Here is a 27,805-nt window from a genome sequence, read left to right as displayed (position 1 = left end):
TTTTCTTGTTCTGCTGCTCTCTTTTTGGAAATGAACAGGTTTTGAAGCTGTGAAAAGTCGGGCAAAATGCTCTCAGAGGTTTTTTTAATGTGCTTTTTAAGTCTAAAAATGAAATGTCTGTGACTTCCTGAAGTTGCAGGAATGCTCGCTGAGAAAACTGAAGCTGTAAGGTGAAATACGACTGTGTGTCTCAGGGCATCAGCTTAAGCCAATAAAATACTGTCAGAGGTATTGATGATTAGAGAACTTATGAGCATCCACGCATCAGACCAGAACATAGGTCATTCTACAGACGGATGGGTCATAACTTACTGACTTTTGAAAGTTGATTAATTTTTAATTGAATTGTTCATGAATCATTTTTACTTCTTCTAGTTTTGCAAGGAAAAATAAGAAAAAGGAAGAAAAATAGCGACCTTCCAATAACTGAAGGGACTATAAGAAAGATGAGAGAAACTGTTTACAAAGGCTTGGGGTGATGGGATGAGTGGGAATGGGTATAAACTGGAGAGGGGCAGATTCAGACTGGACATAAGGAGGAATTTCTTCACGCTGAGGGTGGGGAGGCCCTGGCCCAGGGTGCCCAGAGCAGTGGTGGCTGCCCCATCCCTGGAGGGGTTCCAGGCCAGGTTGGATGGGGCTTGGAGCCCCTGATCCAGTGGGAGGTGTCCCTGCCCGTGGGAACTGGATGGGCTTTGAGGTCCCTTCCAACCCAAACTGTTCCATGGTTCCATGATCTTAATAAAAGTCGCTATATTTTTTTGTGCAAGTTATGTGGTGTCAGCAGTTGCACAGATGCTGATGATACTTATAACACATTATTTAAGTTATATATTCATGTGACAGGACAGACTGCCTTCCACTGGAAACTTTTTGTGGGAGAGGAAGGGGAAGAAGATAGAAGTCATGCTATTAATTTTTTTCCAGTTACACATCAAACAGAGCTGGTTTTACATTTCTGATCCCATGAAAGGAGAAAAAACACACAAGAGATTCAGGCAACATAAGAAATTCTGATTTAAAATACTTCCTAAGCATTTGAAATCCATGTGATGAAATCGTATCCTGCAGCACGGAGAAGCCGGGTGTGTGTTCCAAAATTATCCTGCAGCACATTGATAGGGATGATTTCAAAAGCCCCAGAGCCAAGAGTTTAGAATAGAAGTACAGACAGCTTGAGACTGGTAAATATAGCAGTGCTAATAGCGTCTCTCTCACACAAAGACAGAATGTTGTGGATCTGGAGTCTGGTGTATTTGCTTAATCCCAGAGCAGCGGAACGGTGTGAGAGTTGTGCAGATCCCTGGCAAGAGGATCATAACCCCTGCCACTTGGGGTTATGAATTCAACAAGCCAGAAAGAGATGGGCATTCATGGGATGTATTGTTTGCTGTACTTTCAGCCTCGGAAGCCCACACCTCCTCTCATTCAAGAGGAGGAGAATTTACAGGAGCTGGAGCTAATCATGAATTGTTCAGTTCATTGCCTTTTGTAGAGCTCTCCCACCCAGGACAATGTCCTGCTCATGGCACAGTGGTAGAACTGGATGATCTTTAAGGTCCCTTCCAACCCAAACCATTCTATGATTCTAAGTTCCTGATGAGAGGAAGGCTGACCCCTGCCCACCTTGTGCTTCTGTGCAAATTACTGGGATCCAGACCTCAATTTTGAGTCAGGACTGGGAATGGTGGAACTCGAGTGCCTCTGCACCCTATGGGAATGATCTTCCTCCAGCTAAGGCAACCCTTAGGGCCACTTTGGTGTCCACCAAGGACTGTGCAGCTCAGTCATAGGACCTTTATTCAGGAAGGTGTCCCTGTGTATGGCAGAGGGTTGGAAGTGGATGATCTTTGAGGTCTCTTCCAACCAACCATTCCTTGATTGTATGAATGTGATTTCAATGAGAACTATGTTCAGTGCATGGGTACAGCCACCTCTTCTGGTGAGCTCTGCTTCTTGCTGCTAATGGGGAGGCATTCTGCTGCTATTCCACCACTGATGGTGGCTGCATTTGTTCTCTGTGTCTGTTGTAGAGATGTTTTTTTTTTGATGGCGTTTTCATAAAAAGCAATTAACTGCTTCTAAGACACAATGGTAAATGCATGATTGCTGTTTGGGGGCTCTTGGATAAAGTGTTTTATTGTAAGCATGAGCTGTTCAGTTTTCTGGAGAAGTTCCTTGAGTCCTCCAACATAAAATGGTTCTCATTTTGGTGAAACGTGTGCTCTGCTCACTTTTACACATTTAAAGTAACGATCTTTTTTGGTGCTTGCTCAGATCAGGTGGACCAAAACAGCAGGAAGTGCCTCTGACAGATTTCAAGATTCGAGTGTCTTCAATGAAACGCTGAGGATATCCAACATCCAGCGCCACCAAGGAGGACGCTACTACTGCAAGGCTGAGAACGGCTTGGGTTCACCAGCTATCAAGTCCATAAGAGTGGATGTGTACTGTAAGTAAACCCCTCGGGAAGTCCTTACTCTGCTTTTTACTTACTGATTATGAGAGCTGATGTTACAAAAAGTGGCCGACTCTTCATGAAGTCCAATTTAAACAGTGCTTTGGGGCAGATACTGCAGTTTTGGTGAGTGTTTATGGTTAGAAGAGTTGTTGCTGCTCCCAGTGACGTCAGGTGGGGCTGCCCCCATGTGGGAATATCTTTCAAGGAAACCACAATGAAAGGTGATGTTCAGGTACGATTCAGCCCGATATCAGAGGAAGATCTGCCTGCGGAATGTGTAGGGTGAAGGCCCGGTATCGAGCACGGCCCCTTTTGGCCACTATTGCTCTTGAAACTGGTATGGGAATAAGTACAGATGTGCTTTGCTCTTTTGCTTCAATTGCTGCTGAAAGGTGAGGCTTGTGAAAAATATGAAGTATTGGGATTGCAATGCAGTCAGTCACCAGAGCTGATGGAAAAGGAGGAAGCAATTGAAAGCATCATGGTGCAACAAGTGCACAGAATGGATTTATAGACTTGGCATCTTATTCGTGTGAATGATATGGCTGGACACAGCTGTGGGAAAGTGAGAAGACCTGACTGCCTCACACACTGTGTGTTTGTGTACACTGAGTGTTCAAAATCTGTTTGAATGGTCCAAAGACAGAAAGTCATAGAATCATTGAATATTTAGGGTTGGAAGGGACCTTAAAGATCATCCAGTTCCAACCCCCCTGCCATGGGCAGGGACATCTCCCACTGGATCAGGCTGCCCAAGCCCCTTCCAACCTGGCCTGGAACACCTCCAGGGATGGGGCAGCCACCACTGCTCTGGGCAACCTGGGCCAGGGCCTCACTACTCTCATAGTAAAGAAACTCTTCCTAATGTCCAGTCTAAATCTGTCCCTCTCCAGTTTATACCCATTGCCCCATATCCTATCCCCACAAGCCTTTGTGAATAGCCCATCCCCAGCTTTCTTGTAGCCACTTCAGGTACTGGAATGTCGCCATAAGATCTCCTCAGAGCCTTCTCTTCTCCAGGCTGAACAACCCCAACTCTCTCAGCCTATCCTCATATGGGAGGTGCTCCAGCCCTCAGATCATCTTCGTAGCCTCCTCTGGACCTGTTCCAAGAACTCCATGTCCCTCTTACATAGAGGATTCCAGAACTGGACACAGTATTCCAATTGAAGTCTCACAAGAGAGGAACAGAGGGGCAGAATGCCCTCCCTCCCTGCTGGCCAAGCCTCTTTTGATGCAGCCCAGGACACGGTTGGCCTTCTGGGCTGCGAGTGCACATTGCCGGCTCATGTCGAGCTTCTTGTCAATCAGCATCCCAAGTCCTTCTCAAGCACATCATCCCCCATCGTGTACTGAAAATGGGGATTGCCCCGACCCAGGTGCAGGAGAAAGTCTTTGCATTATACACTTGGAGACTCTTCTAATGCAAGTAGTGTCGTGTAAACAAATATGTTTACATGTCACATATGTAGAGCTTGAAATTAGCCTGTTAATCCCTCAACAAGAAACCTCCTTATCTTTTAACTTCCAAGCACTGGGCTTGTGTTTCTTCAAAGTCCCCCTGCCCTCCATCAGCTGAATCTCAAGATGATGCTAATTTAGAGCCCCAAGTGGTGATAATGTTTGTGGGTTTGGTATGGGATTGGTGGAGGGGGGCAGGTGCCTTGTGGGGGGTTTTCGTGCCCAGTGTGTGCCGTTAGCTTCATGATGTGCTTAATGAGCTCTAACAGTGCTGAAATTGTAAACCCGTTATGAACAATAACTGAATTAGGAAGTAGTTGCTCGTTAGCTTGGAGTCCAATAAAGGAAAAGGCAACTGTAATGACTGCGTGTAAGCACACTGTGCAAAGCATGAATGTAATGGCACCACGCGAGGTTTGCTGCAGGGGGTGAGCAGGACACCTGGTCCAGGCAACGTTCAGGGCACAGTGATGCAGATCGGGTCCCACCACTCTGGTTGTGCTGGGGCTTAGGCTGTCCTGGTGAGCCCCAGAATCCTCTGCGTGCACATGGTTGCTGAAAGCATTTCGTAGCTTCAAAATGGTTTGAGTTGGAGGGGACATCAAAGCCTAAGCATTTCCCCCCCCTGCCACAGGCAGGGACACCTCCCACTGGATCAGGGGCTCCAAGCCCCATCCAACCTGGCCTGGAACCCCTCCAGGGATGGGGCAGCCACCACTGCTCTGGGCACCCTGGGCCAGGGCCTCCCCACCCTCACAGCAAAACATTTCTTCCTAAGATCTCATCTCAATCTCCTCTCTTTGGGCTTAAAACTGTTCCCCCTCGTCCTGTCCCTGCCCTCCCTGATCCAGAGCCCCTCCCCAGCTTTCTTGGGGCCCCTTTTAGTACAGGAAGGCTGCTCTAAGGTCTCCCTGGTCAATAAAACCCCAAGACTAGATACTTAAGTTTCTTTTCTGGATGCAATTAAAGCACTTCTCTCTTACCTCAGCACCCATTTATCAGTGTCTCCTGAATTCTTAATTTTAGGCTTGGCAGTGAAAATCTTGTTGGCAAGAAAAGCAGCCTCAAGCCTGGGCTGCTACATGGTCCAGAAGTTGAAAGAGGTTGTTTTGAAAGAGGTTGTTTTGAAACGTTGATTTCTCTTGAACTACATTGAGGCTTCCTCAATAGATCTTGTTCCTTGTATCATGTTTTGTTTAGCTATTAATGTGTTCTCGGATTTGCTGTTTGAGATTTATTATGGGTATAATCCTGTTTTTTACGTCATACACTGCTTCTTAACATAGAATCATAGTATAGTTTGGGTTGGAAGGGAACTTAAAGCTTATCCAGTTCCAACCCCCCTGCGATGGGCAGGGACACCTCCTACTGGATCAGGTTGCCAACATACCTCAGATACAGACGGTATCTTTCTGGAAAAAGACACACTTCAGGTTCCAGCGGTGGTTAAATCCTAGGTGATTTGCCTTCATGGGTAGACTGCTTTTTCACTGGGTATTTTCTTCTGTTAATGATGGAATGTTTGCAGGCAGATAGTACGGCTCTGGCAAGCTTGGGTGCCACCAAAGATTGGATCTGGCTTTGAAAAAGACAGGAGAAAAAAAATCCCTGTAGCACACAGAAAGCTCACAAGAAATCAAAGTATTGGGAACTGGACTGTTCCTGTTGAATTTTCAAGTAGCTTAAAATAATTTTGTCCTTTTTTAAATTGAAGTTTTTGGTTTGATTTTCTGGTTGTTGAATGCGTTATAGATCAGATGGTGTTTTCTGTGTCAAGAACTCTGGGCAGTACTGAGCTGGAATGTTGGGGGTGTGTGCTTGAATAATCGCTCATGAGATACTACAGGATGGGAGGTGCTGATCTCCTCTCTCTGGTGACCAGCAATAGGGCACAAGGAAGCAGAATGAAGCCCCATCAAGGCAGGGTGAGATTGGACAAGAGGAAAAGACTCTTCCCTGAGAGGGCAATTGGTCACTGGAAGAGGCTCCCTGGGGAGGTGGGCACGGCACCCGGCCTGCCAGAGTTCAAGGAGCATCTGGATGGTGCTTTTAGTCTTATGGTTTAGTTTCAGGTAGTCTTGTAAAGAGCAGAGAGATGGATTCAATGATCCTTATGGGTCCTTTCCAGTTTGAGATAGCCTATGATTCTGTGAAATAGACTGATTACAACCTCTTCTTTAGAAGAAAACTTTCTGTCCTTACTTATCTGTCTAAGAAAATAGGTTTTTGCTCTCCCGGCTTCGGCTGAAGATCCTCGTCTCTGACATCAGATGGAAACAAATGCACTCGGTCCCCTTGGCAGCATATTCCCAGGAGGGAGGCTTCCGATCATGTTGAGCCACCAGAAGAAACTGCCTCATCTATCTGAGCTGTGTTCATCCTAGACTTGAACTCTGTTTCTTCTTTCTCTGGAAGTATCTCTTTAAAGTGCATCTCATCTTTTCTCTTTGAAGAAAAGCTTTTATACTTGACTCCTAGGAAGATTTTTGCTTGACAGACGGAGGACATTGTCTCCTTTTATAAGGAAGGAAACTTTGGGTAAAAAATGAAATATTTTGATTTAAAGAAGCAGAGCTCCTACGAGTAAGCTTTTCTGCTTCTCGCTGAAGGACAATTTGCCAGATCTTTAACAAAAATGTACTAATTGCTTCATTGAAAATGTACTTTTTTATTCCTCTTACTTCATGGCCCTTACGGACACAAGGGCAGGTGGCACAGCTTCAGTAAAAGAAGGTGGAGCAAAATGTCAGGTTTACGTTACGAGATTAATTTGGAAGTCACTGTGACAAATGTTTATCGGACAGATTTGTTGCACAAGTAAATTTCAGGATTAAGAGATTGATCCGGAGATTTAGGGGAAATGACTATTTCTTTTGACCTGAGATCCACTTGAAGCCTGGCTTCCAACTCGGGTTCCAGAAACCATCCCTTTACACAAGATTAGTCAGATCCACCATAAGGTATTCTGTTCACATGAAGCACGTGAAGTCCATCCAACATCAACTGCTTCTGTTGGAGACCTCTAAACCTCAACATTTGCCATGTGGGATTAACTGAAACACGTTTGGTGTTGACAGATTATGTCAGCAAACAAGGAGCATCACAGCTTTCCTGCCTTGGGATGACACAAGTGCTGCTGATAACGTGTCAAATGACACAAATATCAAACTGCTAATCTTCTTCAGCCTTGGCTTTGTGTCTCCTGGTAACACGAGCCTGCAAGAGAAGTGTTATTCAGCGGGAACGCAGGGTCTTTAATTCAGAGATGCTCATTTCCCTTATCAGTCTGGAAAAGGATGCCGCGGGGCAATGCCGAGTGGTGTGCAGAGGGCTTGAGTTGCGCTGCTCTCCACCTCTGTCATTAGTGATCAGGGCATTGACTGCTCTGTTCCATACTCACAGTCCGCATTCACCCCTCATTTTCTGCCCCTTGCACAAATCCTGTAGTTAGAATAAAATACGAAGTCGATAATTATTTAACTCCCACTAATTGCTCTGCTGGGCCACTGTAGAATGACTTTGCATCGTGCTCCAAATTCTGCAGTGATGTAGGTTTGAATGTGCCTGTCAGAAAGCCAGGGCATTGCTTTATCTCTTCATAAATTACGTATACACACGTGTGTCCCCAATTAATATGGTACGATTACTGATAGAGAGCAAAATAGACGTGATAACGAAGATACAGTGCTGGGAACGGGGAGGGGAATTAGTTGAAACTGCCAGCTGCTCCTCAAATTGCTCCATGTCCTCAGCCTTCCCTGGTTCACCGCAGGCCTAAGAAAGCAGAGAAGCTGGATTTAAACTTGCTGGCATGAGGAGGAGGTGATGCTTTCTCCTGGAGTGCTATTTTTGTCTGGATGAGATAATTGCGTGCTCTTCTTGAATGATAAGAAGGCTGCCCTCCGATCCCCTCTGCTAGCGTGTGGCCAAGGCTGCCCGACACTGGGAAGGGAGGCGTGGGGGGAATTTTATGTGGGAAATTATTAAAAAATGGGCTCTTTACGCTAATTCTACTGAAGCAATTAAAGGCAGAGTTCACAGGGACGATTTATAGCAATGGGCTGTTTTATGCACACAGCATTAGAGGTAAAAGGGAGTATTGAATATAGTGCTTTCTGGTGAGACCTAAAGAACCTCCTTAGAGAACGTCCATGCTGCAGTCTTTCAGCATCCCATGGAATAGGTTGCCCAGAGCCGTGGTGGCTGCCCCATCCCTGCAGGTGTTCAAGGCCAGGCTGGATGGGACTTGGAGCAACTGGACCCAGTAGGACGTGTCCTGGCAGGGGGGTGGAACTGGGTAGGCTTTAAGGTTCCTTCCAACCCAAACCATTCCATGATTCTATGTTTTCCTATTTCCATGGGATGAGTGTGTTAAATTTCACTCAAAAATCCAACTCACTCAGAGTTTTCCATCCTAAATAATCTCTAGATTTTAAATTATAGGCGTGGCAGCATTGTCTTTAGAGCTGGATGTTATCCTTGCTGCTAGAATGCTTTTTAGGAGGGTGAGTGATGCATGCGTGAGCTGAATCTTTGTCCTGTCCTGTCCTGTCCTGTCCTAGAGACCTTCCAGTACCTGAAAGGGACCTATAAGAAAGCTGTGGAGAGGCTATTCATAAAGGCTTGTTGGGATAGGGCGAGGGGGAACGGGTATAAACTGGAGAGGGGCAGATTTAGACTGGACGTTAGGAAGCATTTCTTCACCATGAGGGTGGGGAGGCCCTGGCCCAGGCTGCTCAGAGCAGTGGTGGCTGCCCCATCCCTGGAGGGGTTCCAGGCCAGGTTGGATGGGGCTTGAAGCCCCTGATCCAGTGGGAGGTGTCCCTGCCCGTGGCAGGGGTGGGACTGGATGGGCTTTGAGGTCCCTTCCAACCTTACATATCCTATGATTCTATGGTTCTATAATATTCCTATAGTTTTTTTTTGTTCTGAATAACACAGATGAAGCTGTTGGACTCTAATATTTGTGTGGTTATAATGACTGAGTAGCAGCCTATAGAATGGTTTGGGTTGGAAAGGACCTTAATGATCATCTAGTTCCAACCCCCTGCCATGGGCAGGGACATCCCACTTGGTCAGGCTGCCCAAGGTCCATCCAACCTGGCTTCGAACACCTCCAGGGATGGGGCAGCCACAACTTGCTCCTTTTATTGCCCTGAAGTTCATGCATGGAGAATCTGAAGTTGATAGACATCATAAAATCATTGAAGTTGGAAAAGACCTCAAAACTCATCCAGTCCAACTGCCAGCCCAACCCCACTGTGCCTGCTAAACCACATCCCAAATCGTATCCCGAAAAAACATCTACACCATTTTTTAGCCCCTCCAGGGATGGAGACTCCACCACTCTCCTGGGCAGCCTCTGCCATTTCTTCACCACTCGTCCAGTAAAGACATCTTTCCTAATATCCAGGCTAAACCTCCTCCACAGCTTTGGCACCTTCTGATTGTGCTTCTGGTGATGCTCGAGTGCTGAGCTACTTGACTCCACGCTTTCTGTGGTGGTAGCAGGGCTGGTTGAGGAGCTGGTTGCAGACGTGCATCAGTCACTTTCGGCTCCGGTTGGGTTTTCCAGTGCGAGTAATTCCTCCTTGGGCTTAGGTGCCACCTTAATCCCACACCTTCCTGGTGCCTATTTTCTGCATGCTCCTCTGTGGGTATTTCTATCAGCCTCCTGGCCACAGCAATTAAGATATAATTCAGGGATTGAAAATGTAGTTCAGCTGCTTCATTATTTCCTGTGCTGCCTCTTTGACTTGTGTTTGGCTGCAGTGCATCATGTGTTCTTATTGCAATGACACTTTTAATTTCCATCTCTGGTATCTACCAATATTCATTGATGTGTTAGTTGATCATCTTTTTTTGGCTTTTCATTTATTAGAAGCCCAGTGACACGCTTAAATCCTCATTCACATGGTTGGATGAAAGACCAGAAATAATGAATGCAAATTTAAAATAAATGATATAAAGCAATAGCATAAGCATTGGCGTAAAAGGAAAGCAAATATATTCATCCTTCATCACTTTTTCTGCATGATACAATGAAAGAAGACACTTTGAAACGAGATATTATGCGGATGGAAAGCGTTTCAAAGCTTTCCAGTATTGATAATTGTGATCTTTCAACATGAGAGAAATACAAATTTAATTTGTGGATTTGTGATTATTCCCTCTCTGAGGTCAAATTTGTGCGTTACAGACGTTGCAGCCTCTGCAAAGGCTTTACTTGGTGTTTACTGGCGGAGGGTGGCTCTCAGCAACACCCATCCCAGTGATGGGGGAGGTGAGGCTGGTGGAGGCTCTGGAGAGCCCTGGGGCTTGGGTCTGCACTGGAACAGCACAAGGCTTGGAGCAGTTGTGGTGTCTGATGATGTAAGTGTCTTCATCAGACCCTGGTTCATTTCCTACCTTGTAGAAACATGAAGATTTAGGTTCAATCCACACTAAGTAGCTGTGTTTTGGAGCTGCAGATGTGTTTGGACAGTGAGAGTAAGTTTCACAGCTGGGTTGGAAGGGACCTCAAAGCCCATCCAGTCCCACCCCCTGCCATGGGCAGGGACACCTCCCACTGGATCAGGGGCTCCAAGCCCCATCCAACCTGGCCCTGAACCCCTCCAGGGATGGGGCAACCACCACTGCTCTGGGCAACTTGGACTGGTGCTTCACCACTCTTTTAGTGAAGAAATTCTTCCTTATGTCCAGTCTAAATCTGCTTCTCTCCAGTTTATGGTTATTACTCCTCGTCCTATCACTCCAAGCCTTTGTGAACAGCCCCTCCCCAGCTTTCTTGCAGCCCCTTCAGGTACTGGAAGCTGCTCTAAGGCCTCCTTGGAGCCTTCTCTTCTCCAGGATGAACAACCCCAACTCTTTTAGCCTGTCCTTGTGTGGGAGGTGCTCCAGCCCTCGGATCATCTTCGTGGCCTCCATTAGACCGGGTAGTACTGGTAGAAATGCCACCTGCACCTCTGCTGCTTGTCCTAGCAGTAGAAGAGGTTCTCCTGACCTAAGTGGTGAGGCGCTAAGAGCAAGCAAATTCAGAGGGTTAAGAAAGTCTGGCACTGTGCAGGTGGGCATTATGGACCACAGTGATCCATGGCAACAGTATGAAAGAAATCAAAAAGGATGTAGCTGTGTTCTGTGGAACAAGTGAGACACCTCTACCTTAAAATATGAACGCAAATGTGGAGGTCTTGCAGTGATTTCAATACCTTTTCCCACCCCCAGCAGACACACGACTTAGACTGAATTAAATAGCTTTGCGGCGACTGTTAAACGTTATCGGTTCCTTACTTCCTTGTGCACGTTTTTATTTTCTGCAATGAAAGTCTTTGTACGAGCGTGAAGAAGGAAAAAGAAAAGCCTGGTGGTGTTCCTCTGGTGAAAGGTTGTACAGATTGTTTTCTGCCTACAGCTCCCTGAAAGGAGGTCGTGGTGAGGTGGGTGTTGGTCTCTTCTCCCAAGTGACAGGATGGGAGGGAATGGCCTCAAGTTGCACCAGGGCAGGTTCAGATTGGACATCAGGAAAAATTTCTTCACTGAAAGGGTTCTCAGCCCTGGCAGAGGCTGCCCAGGGAGGTGGTGGAGTCCCCATCCCTGGAGGGGTTTAAGAGACAAGTGGATGAGGTGCTTTCACAATGAGAGTGGTGAGGCACTGGCCAAGGTTTCCCAGAGAGGTGGTGGAGACCCCATCGTTGGAAACATTCAATGCAAGGTTGGATGGGGCTCTGAGCAACGTGATTGAGTTGGAGATGTCCCCTCTTTTGCAAGGGGATTAGAACCGACAGGGCTTTGAGGTCCATTCCAACCCAAATCATTCCATGACTGTGGCATCTGGAGAGCAGGCTCTTGGAGCACAGCTTCGGGATTTCTTTGCACCATCTCACCGAGGTGTGTTTCAGGTGCTAATCGCAGCCCCATCAGCTTTGGGGCCACCACCAGGTTTTTAGGCGTCCCTCCAATGCCAACACGCCTGGCAGCTTTGTCTCAGCTCACTTTTTGAAGGCCAAGTGCTCGGTTTCATCAGAGCTGAATTTCCCACTACCCTTGTTTAAATCTAATTGTAAATGCAGCTGCTATTTTAAGACTTGGCAACCTGCTAATGGCCTGATCTGAAATGATGTTGGTTTGCCTAATAGCCTGGGTTTTTATGCAGTAGGTGTTGGGACTGCAGAGTCCCTAACAGCATATTTGAGAGTTCTGATGGATTTTTAAACACCCTTCCAGCACTGAGGCAGGGCTTCTTGTAATCTGCATTTCCCAGTAAAATAGGATCCTGGCTGCCTCCTCATCTGCCAGTTTCAGGCAGCCTAGTCAGAATCACAGAATCACCAGGTTGGAAAGGACCCATTGGATCATTGAGTCCAACCATTCCTAACACTCCCTAAACCATGTCCCTCAGCACTTCATCCACCCGTTCCTTAAACACCTCCAGGGAAGGCGACTCGACCCCCTCCCTGGGCAGCTGTTCCAGTGCCCGATGACTCTTTCTGTGAAGAATTTTTTTCTGATATCCAACCTGAACCTCCCCTGGCGGAGCTTCAGGCCATTCCCTCTAGTCCTGTCCCCTGTCACTTGGGAGCAGAGCCCAGCTCCCTCCTCTCCACAACCTCCTTTCAGGTAGTTGTAGAGAGCAATAAGGTCTCCCCTCAGCCTCCTCTTCTCCAGGCTGAACAACCCCAGCTCTCTCAGCCGCTCCTCGTCAGGCTCCTTCGCTCCTTTTCAAAGTCCCCTCTTTTTGGCTGTCATCATCCTCTTGAGCTCCATGTACAAAGGAGGTGGCCGGGCCTCCAACACGTCATGGGCAGCGTCCCTGTGCCAATGGAAGGGAGAAGGAGGTGCACGAGGGCATTATGTCTGGAAAACTCAGCCCATGAAAAACAGAACTATAAGCTGACGCGTGCCCTATGTCCTGGTGGACAGCCAGCACCGACAGTGACCCCTGCCACAATAGACTTCGTTCGGAGACAAAAGGTCTTTATGTAATGCTGCATCCACAGAAGTATGGCCAACAGGGCGAGGGAGGGGATTCTGCCCCTCTGCTCCCTTCTCCTGACACCCCAGCTGGAGTCTTGTGTCCGGTTCTGGAATCCCCAACATAGGAAGAGATGGAACTGCTAGAACAGGTCCAGAGGAGGCCACGGAGATGATCCAAGGGCTGGAGCACGTCACATCTGAGGACAGGCTGAGAGAGTTGGGGTTGTTCAGTCTGGAGAAGAGAAGGCTCTGGGGAGACCTTAGAGCAGCTTCCAGTACTGAAAGGGGCTCCAGGAAAGCTGGAGAAGACTTTTTTCCCAAGGTCCTGGAGTGACAGCATGAGGGCAATTGCTTTAAACTGGAAGGGGGAAGAGTTAGATGAGACATTAGGAAGAAATTCTTCACGCTGAGGGTGGGGAGGCCCTGGCCCAGGGTGCCCAGAGCAGTGGTGGCTGCCCCATCCCTGGAGGGGTTCCAGGCCAATGTTGGATGGGGCTTGGAGCCCCTGATCCAGTGGGAGGTGTCCCTGCCCATGGCAGGGGCTGAACTAGATGGGCTTTGAGGTCCCTTCCAACCCAAACCATTCTATGATTCTGTGATAATCGGGCTGGAGAGCATCTGTGGATATGCAAATGTCCTCGGGTACTATACGCTTTGCTCCTGGATGACTGGAATTTAGGGGAATTTTTGTTCTCTCCAGATACTTTTCAGTTTCCACTTACACACAAATAGAATTTACAATGCACTCAGGTTTACAGGAATTCCTCTAGTTTTCACATTTCCTTTCATAGAAATATCTGCATGGCCTATGCTTGGTGAAACTATAGTTAAAATGAGGTGTAACATAGATTCCTGTGAAGCTGTAATGCTGTGTGTTGGGAATTTGGAGCAACTCATGAGTTTTAAAGGAATGTAAGAGCAAGTGTAATGTCAAATTTTAATGTGACCTGATTTTTTTTGCTCCAGTGCGCTGGAGGCTCTGCTCATCAATTAAACAGCTAGCAATTAGGGGAAAACCGAAATACTGCATTACTGGAACTTGAATCATGGAATGGTTTGGGTTGGAAGGGACCTCCAAGCCCATCCAGTTCCACCCCTGCCATGGGCAGGGACACCCCCCACTGGATCAGGGGCTCCAAGCCCCATCCAACCTGGCCTTCAAGCCTTCAAGGAATGGGGCCCTGGGGCTGTTCAGCCTGGAGAAGATCAGGCTGAGGGGAGACCTCATCACTGTCTGCAACTGCCCGAAAGCAGCTTGTGGTGAGGTGGGTGCTGGGCTCTTCTCCCAAGTGACAGGGGATACAACAAGAGGGAATGGCCTCAAGTTGCATCAGGGCAGGTTCAGATTGGACATCAGGAAAAATTTCTTCACCCAATGGGTCATCGGGCACTGGCAGAGGCTGCGCAGGGAGGTGGCGGAGTCCCCATTCCTGGAGGGGTTTAAAAGGCAGATAGATGAGATGCTCGGGGATCTGGTTTAGTAGTGGACGGCGACGGTTGGGCTTGATGATCATAAAGGTCTTTTCCAACCAAGCGATTCTGTAGTAAAGCAGAAAACGCAAACAACCTCAGAGGCCATTATTTACTTTATATTTGCATAAATTCCTCAATGCTGAGAGGAATCTGTATACATTATTGAAGCTTTGCACTTGGATTCCTGTGCTCTTCCACTCCTCATTTGCTCCTTATGTTCCTGCCAGATCCAGGAGGTCTCCCAAAATAAATTCAACCAGCAATGGACGCACTGTGTTGATGAAAGGGCACAACCCGTCACCAGCGCAGCCTGTGAATGCCATGGGTTGATTTTATATTAAAGAGATGAACATGGAATGTGTGAAAATATCCCAACTGAAGGCTGATTTTGCCAGCTGTTTGATTGTTTTCCTCTGGCATTATCTGCAAAGCAATTATGCCTGAATCAAAACTTCTTGAGACTCTTTCAAGGAAATATTGACCGCTAACATTTTAATTAAGGCACATTGAAGGAGAAACATTTGAAGCAACAATAGGGACAATAGCAGAGCAGGTTGGGTTTCAAAAAAGGAGGCTTGTTTACCATCCTCCTAATAACACAGCCAGCCTGTATCCTTGACTGAAGTGTCAGCTGAAACGAGCTGGATGCGTTCATTTTCCCCTCTTTGTCTTAAAAATAATAATAAATCGAAGGACAGGCAATTTTAAAATGAGCTTCGCCCATCATTTGCATCTGGAGCCAAAACCTCTTTGTGCATGGACCTCATGGAGCAGTGTGGGATGAGTCTCTTGAGTGCTCCCAGCTCTTTACTGGGTGATTCTGCAGGGAAGCTGCTCGAAGGTCTCCCCGCAGCCTTCTCTTCTCCAGGCTAAACAACCCCAGCTCTCTCAGCCTGTCCTCATAGCAGAGTTACTCTACCTTGGATCATCTCCATGGCTTCCTCTAGACACGCTTCAACTCACTCCATATCCTTCCCGTGCTGTGTCCAGAACTGGACACAGGGGTCTTGGAGAGGTCTCCCCAGAGCGGAGCAGAGGGGCAGAATCCGCTCCCTCCCTGCTGGTCACACTGCTTTGGATGCAGCCCAGGACGTATTTGGCTTTCTGGGCTTCAAGCGCACGTTGACAGCTCACGCTGAGCTTCTCATCCACCGGTATCCCCAAGTCCTTCTCTTCAGGGCTGCTCTCGGTCCTTTCTCTGCCCAGACTATAAGTGTAATTTGCTTGGGACTGCAGGTGAGCACAGGGAGATGGAAGAGTAGGCTGAGGGTTGTTACTTTATGCAGAATTGACCTCTTGCTTCAGGTTAACCACAGCCCAGTAAAGCTGACAATGGTGGGTTTGAGTCCTATAGCTGTGCTGAAGAGTTAAGGGGAAAATTAGTCCTTTTTTGTGCAAGGAGAGGGATGGTTTTGACCCAATCTCCACTATCCCCCTGAAAATCAAATGCTTGCAGCACTGGCTTTGCACCCGGAGAAGTTCTTTGCCACTGAATTTTAAATGGGTTCCTCACGCAGTGTTTTACCCCAAAATAAGAAATACACAGTTTCCAGGAAAATTTCTGCTCCAAAATTTTGTTTCTAAGCTGAATTCAGGTACCGTGATGAGAGGCAGAGAAACCGCCTGCGTGCTTTCAGTCTGACTTGAGCTGAGCCTCGTGCACCTCACGTGCCATTTGGGTTTTACCCGAGTGCTTATCTGCAGATTCTGATCATGTCGGGGGGACCCAATTTTGAGTAAATCTTTGTCATCCCATCCTGCAGGCACCCCTTCCCTTTCAGAGGGGGCACTCCCTTATTTCAGCATTTGATCCTATGATTTCATAGAATCATGGAATGGTTTGAGTCGGAAGGGACCTTCAAGCCCACCCAGTTCTGCCACCCACCTCCCACTGGATCAGGGGCTCCAAGCCCCATCCTACCTGACCTGGAACCCCTCCAGGGATGGGGCAGCCCCCACTGCTCTGGGCACCCTGGGCCAGGGGCTTATTATTACCATAAACTGCGTGAGCAGCCTTAGCGTTGGAACAGGGACACGGATCCGAAAGAGCTGCTGAGCGACAGACTCACGCCCTTACACCGTGTCTCTGTGGATCCGTTGATATTTTATCATCATATGGTAGATGCAATCGTTTTGGGAAGTGCTGCTTCCCAGAACTATCCTTGGCAGGCTTCTGGGAAGGGGGGGGCTGTAAATCCGAAACAGCAGCTGTGAGTTGCTATCCCATTTTCTCAGTAATTAAACAATGAGTTTCAGGCGATTGGTTCATTGTTTTTTGGCGCCGTCTCCTGCTGGAGTTCCCAGGAGATGTGCACGGGCAGTGCTGGCATTGGGAGAGCAAAAGAAGCACAACCAACAGGGCAAACATTCTACTCTGCTCTTGCAAGAAACCCACCTGGAGTCCTGTGTCCAGTGCTGGAATCCCCAACACAAGGACATGAAACTGTTAGAACTGGTCCAAAGAAGGCCATGGAGATGATCTGAGGGCTGGAGAACTTCCTGTATGAGGACAGGCTGACAGAGTTGGGGTTGTTCAGCCTGGAGAAGAGAAAACACCAGGGAGACCTTAGAGCAGCTTCCAGTACTGAAAGGGGCTCTGGGAAGGCTGGGGAGGGGCTCTGGATCAGGGAGGGGAGGGATAGGACGAGGGGAATGGTTTTGAGCTGAAAGAGGGGAGGTTGAGATGAGATCTTAGGGAGAAATGTTCTCCTGTGAGGTTGGGGAGGCCCTGGCCCAGGGTGCCCAGAGCAGTGGGGGCTGCCCCATTCCAGGCCAGGTTGGATGAAGCAGTTGTGGCACCAAGCCTGACAATATTCCAGCAGCGTTTGGCCAACGCCCTCAGCCCCATGGTGTGAACATTGGGATATCCTGTGCTTGGACAGGACTTGGACTCCATGATCCTTGTGGGTCCCTTCTAATTCTGGATGCTTTAGGATTCTATGAAAAGCATTCAGCCATGCCTGATCCTCACCTGTTGGTGATGCGTGTGATTTGGTGATGCCCTGATTTCTAGGAATAGGTACATTATTTTCTGGACTAGAGCAGCATTAGGTTTACCTTTTTAATTAAGCTGTTATTCACTCAGTACTGGAGGTACAGGTGGTAACAAAAGCTGAAAGCGTGATGTGTTTAGAGTTGCTCAGTTAATCTGGGATCTTCTGGAACCAAGCTGTGACCTTTTCTATTGCTTTTTATTGTGTGTGCGGAACAAAGCAAAACATATGGCAACTTAAAAAGAGCTTTACTTCTTTGGAGACTGGTCTAGAATAGTAAGAATACTGCACTATTGATATTTTAAGGGAAACGCTGACTTTGCGCCACCATTTGTTCTCTGACTTCACTAAAAGAAACAGTAACAAAACCCATAGAATCCACAAACCCAACCAAACAAAACAAAAGAGAGTCTTTATGAATGGTTCTAATGTTGTTAATGGCATATATGAAAAATATTCGCCATATCCTTGGACTGTGATTTTATTTAGTTCCATAACTTAATTGTGGGGGAATTTGGTGAAAGCAAAGTCACCTTGAGGAAAGTCAATGCTGGTCAAAAATACTCTGCTTTCACAGGGTTGCTGTTTTAATCCCTGGAACTCAATGAAATCAGGATCTTGAAAGGAAATGCTGGAGCAATTCAACTGGCTGTGCATTGGAATTAACCTCTTATTTGGATGCAGCAAGGAGCTTATGGCTCTTAGTGCTGCTTCTTCAGCCTTTCTGCAAATTCTCTGTCGTCTCCCTCACCTCCCGTTGTCACAGATGTCTCAGTGGCTACCCTTGCTCCTGCTCCTCCTTTCTCTCACTCCTTTTATTTAGAAAACACTGAACAAAAAGAGAAATTACATTTCCATGAAATGCAGTCACTTCATGAAGGTTCAATGCAGCTCATGAGTGTTTGCTGGCCGTGTTAATGAATAGCCATTATTCTCAAAGAATTTATTATTTAAGCATATTTTATTCTTCTTTAAATAAATGAGAAAAATAAATATTAATCTTTTGCACGATTAATTTTGGAATGGGATGGAATAGGATGGGATGGGACGGGATGGGATGGGACCCCCAAGGATCATCCAGTCCAATTCCTTGACCACTTCAGGCTGACCAACAGTTAAATTGTGTGAAGGGCATTGTCCAAATGCCCCTTAAACACTTGCAGGCTTGGGGCATTGACAACCTCTCCAAGAAGCCTGTTCCAGGTTTCTTTGGGTAAATAAATGCTTCCTAATGTCCACTCTACACCTCCCCTGGTGTAGCTTTGAACCATTCCCACTCATCCTATCACTGGATACCATTACATGGTATAGATGGTATGAAGATACAAATGGGTAAAGGGGTCCATTACTCAAAAGTACACATGGATTCAAGTGTATTTTTGTTTTCCAAGGTCCTCTTGGAACTGGTAACTTAGAAAAACTTGGACACAGTACTGAGCAACACACTTCAAGTTTACCTGGCTTTGCGTAGGGGGCATGGACCAGGTCATCACGAGAGACCTCTTCCGCCTCGACTGTTTGGGGATTCAGTGAAGTCTTACAATTACTGATTTACTGCACAACGTCTATTGCTCTTTCATTTTTAAACTGGACTGAGTTGTAGATTGAAAAGACATTGAACTGTCTGTGGAGATTTTAAGATGCCATGTCTGAAGATTTGCTTCTTGCTGGCTTTGGAAGAAGCTGCTCAGGGCAGTGGTGGAGTCTCCATCCTTGAAGGGCATCAAAATCGGCGTACACGTGGTGCTTGAGGATTAGATTCCGTCAGCACAGTGGGGTTGGGCTGATGGTTGGACTGGGTGAGTTTAGAGGTCTTCTCCAGCCTTAATGATTCTATGAAAAGCTTTCCTGTATCACTATCTTCACTGATTACTTGGATCTCTCCAATTTCCTTCAGTGGGAGAGAAGCGAAATGGCTGTGATACAGGACGGGTTAGAGGAGCAACGAAATCCAAACCCACCTCACAGCCTGTCAGTTCTCAGTAGACCAAAGAGGTTTCTATGTAACCTCCTCTTTTACGCGCTTTGCATTTGGTATCATCAGCTGATCATATATTGAATACCTGATGGGCTGCATTCCTTGTTTTTTTGCGTAGTATTAAAGACAATCAATCTTGCAACCTAGAAGGCTTGTGCGTGCGTGACGTGTGCTGTTCAGCATGAGAGAGACCCTCTGTTGGAATCAGCCATGGATGTAAGAGGAATTGACATCATGACTTTCCTTCTTCCCAGACGTGTAATCGTGCAGTGTCCATTTCTGTGTCACCTCTGCGTCTGTGAAAGAGGGATGGGTGGAAGAAATGCCTTTAAAATAGACATGTCCCCCTATCCTGAGGAGGCAGATATGGAGCATCCTGATGGAAATGCTGTGAGGGTGGGGAGGTCCTGGCCCAGGGTGCCCAGAGCAGTGGTGGCTGCCCCATCCCTGGAGGGGTTCCAGGCCAGGTTGGATGGGGCTTGGAGCCCCTGATCCAGTGGGAGGTGTCCGTACCCATGGCAGGGGATGGGACTGGATGGGCTTTGAAGTCCCTTCCATGATTCTATAATTCTGGATTCGGATGATATGATTCTATGACTCTGCGATTCACGACTACTGAAATGGCATCACTTTGGGATGCTTGTGCACATATTTCCTGCAGAAGAGGAGATGCTCTCCACCCTGTGTGAATGCCATGGTATTTGGGTGCTTCCCACAACTGCACTAAGCGATGTGACTTGTATCTGTCAAGAGCAGTTTGTCTGTTGATTACTTACACCAAAGAACTTGTCTATAATCCAGGGCTTGCTCTACCGGGCTTTCAGATGCAATCACTCCACTTACAAGAAGTCTCTGATTTGTCCTGACCATTGATCTTACCAATAAATATGCTCCGCTTTTTGAATCCGCGATTTGCTCTCCTGAAACATCACCCAAACACGGTGTCGCTCGTTATCTGGGATTATAGAAGGTGTCTTTTGTGTGCGCTTGTTTCTAACAAAGTGATGGATATCAGGAAGACACAGAAGGCACAGAGCAGCTGTAAGAGCAGACATTCACAGCCCTTAGAAAATGTTATTAAAATTACAGCCATTTCAATAAAAGAACACCAAGAATAAAGCAAACGCAAGGGCGAGCATCTAGCTCCACAAAAGGGCTCTCAGACTCACCTATCACCATTTGTCATCAGTCTGATTGCATCCCAGGCACTTGTTAAGGGCTATTTATTTGTATGTGTTTGTAAATGTGGGACTGGTGCCCGGTGATGATGGAAGCTGCACTGAAAACAAGTTTTAAGGTGGTTTGGTGGTGGGACAAAGTTTTTTGTTTCTGGTAGTTTCACTTATTGAAGGCCAGGTTGGATGGGGCTTGGAGCAACCTGATCCAGTAGGAGGTGTCCCTGCCCATGGCAGCGGGTGGGACTGGACAGGCTCTGAGGTCGCTTCCAACCCAAACCATTCCAGGATTGTGCGATGAAGGGGATCCGACTCATACAGGGAGCGATGTAGGAAAATGAATGCTTTATGTGGCTCTAAATAAAGACCCCTGTTTGGTTTTGCAGCTGAAGCAAGAGCGTTTGTACTGGATGAGGATGAGGTTTAACCCCTCAAAGCTTCTGGAAATGAGGGGATCCTATATTTCATAGGAGATGGAAATATAAGCGTGATAACCCGGCACTGCACTTAGCAAGTTCCTCAGGAGCCCTGGGAATTCATCTGAGCTCACAATTCGAAGCAGGCTGGTGAAACTAAGAGTAGGTTTGCAATTCAAAAGCACGTGACACCATTAGGACTCCTTTGCTCCAGATGTGTTTGTACCCCGGCATCCACCAAACTCTGCACAGCTCCCTGCCAACGCCCGTGGAGGAGCAGCCCGCTCTGGCTTGTCTCAGCCTCCTCAGATGCCTGCTCCTCCTTTCCTGGAGCTGGGGAAGGGGCTGGAGAACAAGGGGTATGAGAGGTGGCTGAGGGACCTGGGGTTGTTCAGTCTGGAGAAACCGAGGCTGAGGGGAGACCTCATCACTGTCTACAGCTGCCTGAAGGGAGGTTGTAGTGAGGTGGGCGCTGGGCTCTTCTCCCAAGTGACAGGCGATAGGACAGGAGGGAATGGCCTCAAGCTGACCAGGGCGCGTTCAGATTGGACATCATGGAAAAAATCTTCAATGAAAAGTTTCTCAGGCCCTGACAGAGGCTGCGCAGGGAGGGGGTGGAGTCTCCATCCTGGGAGGGGTTTAAAAGCCGGGCAGATGAGGTGCTCAGGGATCTGGTTTAGTAGTGGGCAGGGACAGTTGGACTCAATGATCTCAAAGGTCTTTTCCACCCAAGTGGTTCGATGATTGACCTCAAAAACTGACACACAGTTTGCCTGAAGAAAGAGACAATGGATGGAAGTAGACTGAAAACATTGAGTGATGGGAATGATTCTGGTCAGCAGGAATGAGAACGATGACAGCGCACCCACCCTACGTGGTATTTATTGGTATCCAAAGACCTAGATCTTTTACAGTAAACACTGAAATAACTGAGTAATACGTACTGACAGACTTGCTGGTGGAAATGAAGTAGTGAAGATTAAATATGCATGGGTGCAGGAATGGAAATGCAAGATTTCTATTAGGATCAGCAAAGGAAGATTTGTATTTTCACGTTGAGCTCATTTCAATGATGTTTAATTAGCCCTGAATAGCTGCTGAGGAAGTACTTTGCAGGGTTTGTTCAATAAAACACTCCAGACATCGGTGTTTTTAACTAAAGAAGAAAGCTTACAATTAATTACAGAGTATTAATTCCATAGTATTACCTGGCTGTGGATGCAGCTTTATTTTCCTCCTGAACAAACTCTAGGAAGCACTGTGAGGTTATTTCAATGCCTTTTATGCTATTCCTTTTCTAAATTAAAACTGTCTCTAACAGAGGGTAATAGCTGGAGTTAGATCTGTCGGAGATGAGTACGTGTCAGATGAGGCTCGAGATAATTGATGCTGTAAGTATCCCTCCAGTGGAAAGATAGACCCTATTAATGGCCTGAAAATCCAGTCTGTTTGTAGGAATCTGATTTGAACCGTAATAGAAATAGGCTGAGATTATATAAAGCACTGATGTCTTTCAAATTTGCTGTTGCTACTGGAAGTGCTGCTGCGGCTGTACATGTCTGCACACTTCCCTGGCTTATGGGTTGTTTCGTAGCTGCTTCTCTGCAACACGAGGCTTTGCTGCTGTTCTGAAGACACAGAGAATCACAGAATGGTTTGGGTTGGAAGGGACCTCCAAGCCCATCCAGTCCCACCCCCTGCCATGGGCAGGGACACCTCCCACTGGATCAGGGGCTCCAAGCCCCATCCAACCTGGCCTGGAACCCCTCCAGGGATGGGGCAGCCACCACTGCTCTGGGCAACCTGGGACAGGGCCCAGTGTGGAGAATTTCTTCCTAATGTCTAAGCTGAATCTTCCCCCTTCCAATTTAAAGTCATTTCCCCTCACCCCATCACTCCGGTCCTTGGAAAAAGCCCCTCCCCAGCTTTCCTGGAGCCCCTTTCAGCACTGGAAGCTGTTCTAAGATCTCCCCAGAGCCATCTCTTCTCCAGGCTGAACAACCCCAACTCTCTCACCCTGTCCTCATAAAGGAAGTTCTCCAGCCCTTATATCATCGTTGTGGCCTTCTCTGAACCTGTTCCAACAGTTCCGTCTCCTTCTTATGATGTGTATTCCTGAACTGGACTCAATACTCCAGATGGGATGTCATGAGGCAGAGGGGCAGAATCCCTTCCCTCGCCCTGCTGGACACGCTGCTTTTGATGCAGTCTAGAGTTGGCCTTCTGGGCTGTGAGACCTTTTGGGCTGCGCATGGTCTGGGCTATCTTATTTGGATAAGAATTTGTGTCTCTTGAAGCCTTTCCAGCTCCTGAATGCTTGTGTCTTATTCTTAGTCCTTAGGAAGAGAAATTATTGGGAAGTGAAAATCTTGTAGCAGAGCTGTCTGTTAGAAGTTCTTTGGTAGCTGCTGTCTTGCTACCTCGGTGGCCTTTCAGTCTCTGTGGTGTCAGACTGCCTTTCCCTCTTGTTTCGTACTCGCTGTGTTTGTGGGTAGTCACAGCTCATCATCTTCCCCAGCCATGTCCACGCTGTGCTGACCCTCCGGTGCTGTCTGATGCAAGTGGAATGAAAGGATAATTTAAATAACTCCATTTCTTGATTCAAGTGCACTTGATTGAATGATAGCGATCTGGAATTCTTTAATCAACTCAAATTACATTTTTTTCATAGGAGTTAGTATTACACTTGACCGCAACACCAGTCTGGAGTGACCTCCTTTATCTCACAGCCCTGTTTGGTTGAGGTTTGTTCGCAGCTATTGTTGGCTTAATGTAATCATTTATATTTCACTCAAAAGCATATGGGCTTGGTTTGAGGAGGTGAGGAATCTTTTCTATGCCTGGGTAGTCTGTTCCTTTCTTTAACCGCTTTATCTTCAAAGAGACAAGTCTGATTCTTTCCCACGCTAAATTGGCCTTCCTTGAGTTCCCAGCTGTTGTTGCTGCTTGTAGATATTACCAGGAGCCTAAAGAGCTCTTTTGTACCTGCTGTTCTCCCACCATGAGGTGCTTCCATCCTATAATAATGTTACCTCTCAGTTGTCTTTGCTGAGAAATTAAATGCGTCTTGCTCTTTGCATCTTTCAGAGAATCGATTGGTTGGAAAAGACCTTTGATTCCAACAGTCCGTGTCCACTACTAAACCAGAGCCCTGAGCAGCTCATCTACCTGACTTTATACACCTCCAGAGTTGGGGACTCCACCACCTCCCTGGGCAGCCTCTGCCAGTGGTTCTGTCGCTACCAGCCTTGGTCACGACTACTTTCTCCAGTGCAGTTTTCTGATGCCCTTTTCTTTGCCCTTTAATTTCTTAATATTGCTTCACAGTAGCTGACACAAGATTAGAATCCTGTATCAGGGTCACCAATTCTATATACAAAAGAAAATGCTGTCCTTACTCGTCCTGCATGCAGTGATCCCAGAGTCCCATCCATTTCAGGACTGTGCTGGTGTTTCTCTCGGACCGTGCCGTGGGTACAGTCTCGCTCTGTTAACCTCTATTAAGAGTTCATAGATGTGTATCGTTCTGTGGGAGCATCCGACTCACCAAATGCCGGGTCCTGCACTTGGAACAACCCTGTGCAGTGCTCCAGGCTTGGGGAAGAGTTGTAAAGCTGCCTGGAGGAGAAGGACCTGGGGGTGTTGGTTGACAGTGGCTGAACATGAGCCAGCAGTGGCCCAGGTGGCCAAGAAGGCCAAAGGCATATTGGCCTGGATCAGAAAAGGCGTGACCAGCAGGTCCAGGGAGTGTATTCTTCCTCTGTACTCGGCACTGGTGAGACCGAACCTCGAATTCTGTGTTCAGTTCTGGGCCCCTCACCACAAGAAGGATGTTGAGGCTCTGGAGCGTGTCCAGAGAAGAGCAACGAAGCTGGTGAGGGGCTGGAGGACGTCTGACGAGGAGCGGCTGAGAGAGCTGGGGGTGTTCAGCCTGGAGAAGAGGAGGCTGAGGGGAGACCTCATCACTGTCTACAACTGCTCAAAAGGAGGTTGTAGGTAGGTGGGTGTTGGTTTCTTCTCCCAGGTGACAGGGGACAGGACAAGGGGGAATGGCCTCAAGCTGCACCAGGGGAGGTTCAGATTGGACATAAGAATAAATTTTTTTCACCAAAAGGGCCATCAGGCCCTGGCAGAGGCTGCCCAGGGAGGTGGTGGAGTCACCATCCCTAAAGGGGTTTAGAGGATGGGTAGATGAGGTACTTAAGGGTATGGTTTGGTGACAGATAGGTATGGTTGGACTCAATGATCTCAGAGCTCTTTTTCCGACCTAGTGGTTCTATGATCCTATGATTTCATGATTTGGAAAACCCACCGAGCTTTACTCCTGTGTGCACGTGGTCGGTGCCGCACATTCAGTGTTGGAGGAGTTGTGGCTGTTTTCTGACATTGGTGCTGTAAATACAAACCCCTCGGCACTCATGTATCTCATGGACTCATAGAATCATTAAGGTTGCAAAAGACCATTAAGGTCATCCAGTCCAACCATCAGCCCAACACCATTATGACCACCAAACCGTGTCCACTAGTGCCACAGCTACACCTGGTTTGAACCCCTCCAGAGATGGAGACTCCACCCCTGCCCTGAGCAGCCTCTGCCAGGGCTTCACCACTCCGTCAGGAAAGAAATTTTTCCTGATATGCAATCTAAACCTCCCCTGGCACAACTTGAGGCCATTTTATCTCATCCTGTCACTTATTACTTGGGAGAAGAACTTCCGTGCTAATCAGTCTCATAAATAATGAGCATTGGCTCAGTTTGGTGTCCTTGGATGAACAAAACAGTCGCTGCCCTCCTGCAGGACTGCACACCCTGTGCTGTCCTCCTGATGTCATTAGGACGTGCTGATATGAACGGTTCACACAAGTTTCAATCAGGTACATTTATGAAGTCGTTAAAATAATAAAGTAAATCCTCTCTGCATAAAACTTCATCACCAAGTGTCTGGAAGGTTTCTCCTCTTGGGTTCTTTGTTGATAAGACTCCAGTCCTTTAAAGCACGGCAGCAGAAATGGTCTCAGGCTGTGCAGGGTATTGTTGACAACTAAGGTCATTGTCTTTGTCTTTTTGTTTTTAAGCACATTAACAGCCTCCTGGCATGTGTTTGATCTTCTCCGCGTGGTGTTTGAAATCAATAGGAGCTCATCAGGGGTCTTCCAGGGTCACCCTGTTAGTCTGGTGAGAGCAAGGAAGAAGAAAGGTTTGTATTGTTGGAGGATCTGGCCTTGTAAATGGTGGTGTTTTCTACTGTTGTGTCTGTACTGCACATGCAATGTGGCACCATAAATGCATCATAAATCTCTTTTAAAGGACTGTAGAGGGGGAAATATCTTATGTGGAGCTCTACGTAATTTAGCTTCCCTGTTTCCAGCTAGTTTGGAGCTCTCGTGTCTCCATGCTGTACCATAAACAGAGTGGCCAGCAGGACCAGGGAAGTCATCCTTCCCCTGTACTCAGCACCGGTGAGGCCACACCTCAAATCTTGGATTCAGTTTTGGGCCCAAGGAGGACATTGAGGGCCTGGAGCACGTCCAGAGAAGGGCAACAAAGTTGGGTCAGGGACTGGAGCACAGGTCTTACGAGGAATGGCTGAGGGACCTGTATCTGTTTAGCCCGGAGAAGAGGAGGCTGAGGGAAGACCTCATCACTCTCTACAACTGCCGGAAAGGAGGTTGCAGGAAGGTGAGGATTAGTCTCTTCTTCCAGGTAACAAGTGATAGGACAAATGGAAATGGCCTCAAGTTGCACCAGGGAAGGTTCAGACTGGATGTTAGGAAAATTTTTTTTTCATGGAAAGGGTTCTCAGCCCTGGCAGAGGCTGCCCAGGGAGGTGATGGAGTCCCCATCCCTGGAGGGGTTTAAAAGATGGGCAGATGAGGTGCTCAGGGATCCGCTTTAGTAGTGGACAGGGATGGTTGACCTCAATGATCTCAAAGGTCTTTTCCAACCAAGCGATTCTGTGCTTCTATGCTGCGTGTGCTGATGGATTCCATGAAGACAGCTCATCGTCCCTTCTGTAGGTGTGTAGATACTTGTTGAATTTCTGAAATATGTGTAACTGCTTTCTGTCATACAGGACCATAAAGCACTTCAAACCTGTGTAATTACTGGTAGTTCATGCTAGGTCAAGGAGGCTACAGTAAGGAAAATAGCATGAAAATCATTGTACTTATATATTTCAGCATAAATTCCATGTTAGGCAGTCTAAATATATGCCTCGCTGCTGTCTTCTCTCTGGGCGTCTTGATGAAGCAGTGTCAATCAGTTTACCAGATGCGTGTTTTATTATTATCCTAACTTCCAAGCATCTCTTTGCTTTGAACTTCTGCAGACAAAGGCAGCTAATTAAAAAATGAAATCAGCAAGCTGTGTAGTCCCAGCAGCTGAAAAAAGATGATATAGCAAATATCGCCTGTGAGTCTGCTCTCTTGTTTGTGTGTGGGAGCTTAGGTGAGGTTTGGAGGAGGTGGTCCATGTTTCCTACTCACCGACAGTGCGATGCCTCCGTTGCTTTGCAGTTCAGGACAGAGAGGACATTAATAGCATCTGCCACTCTTCTGGGCACCTTCCACACCAACATCTCTGACCATCACGATGAGATTCACAGTGCATTCAGGTTAGACCCATTTTGAACAGCTTGTAATGGATTTTCATAGAATTATTAAGGTTGGAAAAGATCTCTAAGCTCATCCAGTCCAACTGTCAGCCCAACCCCACCGTGCCTGCTAATCCATGTCCTGAAGTGCCACATCTACACATCTTTTGAACACTTCCAGAGATGGAGATTCCACCGCTTCCCTGGGCAGCCTCTGCGAGGGCTTTACCACTCTTTCAGTAAGGAGATGTTTCCTAATATCCAATCTGAACCTCCCTTGGT

At 47.3% G+C, this 27,805-nt stretch overlaps 1 protein-coding gene across 2 annotated transcripts in view; it reads left to right on the top strand.

Moving 5' to 3' along the window:
- MDGA2 (MAM domain containing glycosylphosphatidylinositol anchor 2) overlaps positions 1 to 27,805 on the top strand; it is a 359,555-nt gene that overhangs the window by 155,808 nt on the left and 175,942 nt on the right. For both annotated transcript variants that reach the window (XR_008450022.1, XM_054067864.1), the window contains exon 3: positions 2,278 to 2,452. Coding sequence is in view for 1 of the 2 variants with exons in the window: in XM_054067864.1 (XP_053923839.1) it covers positions 2,278 to 2,452 (175 nt within the window). In the remaining variant the exon portion in view is untranslated. The remainder of the gene's footprint in view (positions 1 to 2,277; positions 2,453 to 27,805) is intronic.

This window comes from Cuculus canorus, chromosome 5, assembly GCF_017976375.1.
Source record: "Cuculus canorus isolate bCucCan1 chromosome 5, bCucCan1.pri, whole genome shotgun sequence".
Lineage (NCBI taxonomy): Eukaryota > Metazoa > Chordata > Aves > Cuculiformes > Cuculidae > Cuculus > Cuculus canorus.
This window is presented reverse-complemented; position numbering and strand designations above follow the sequence as displayed.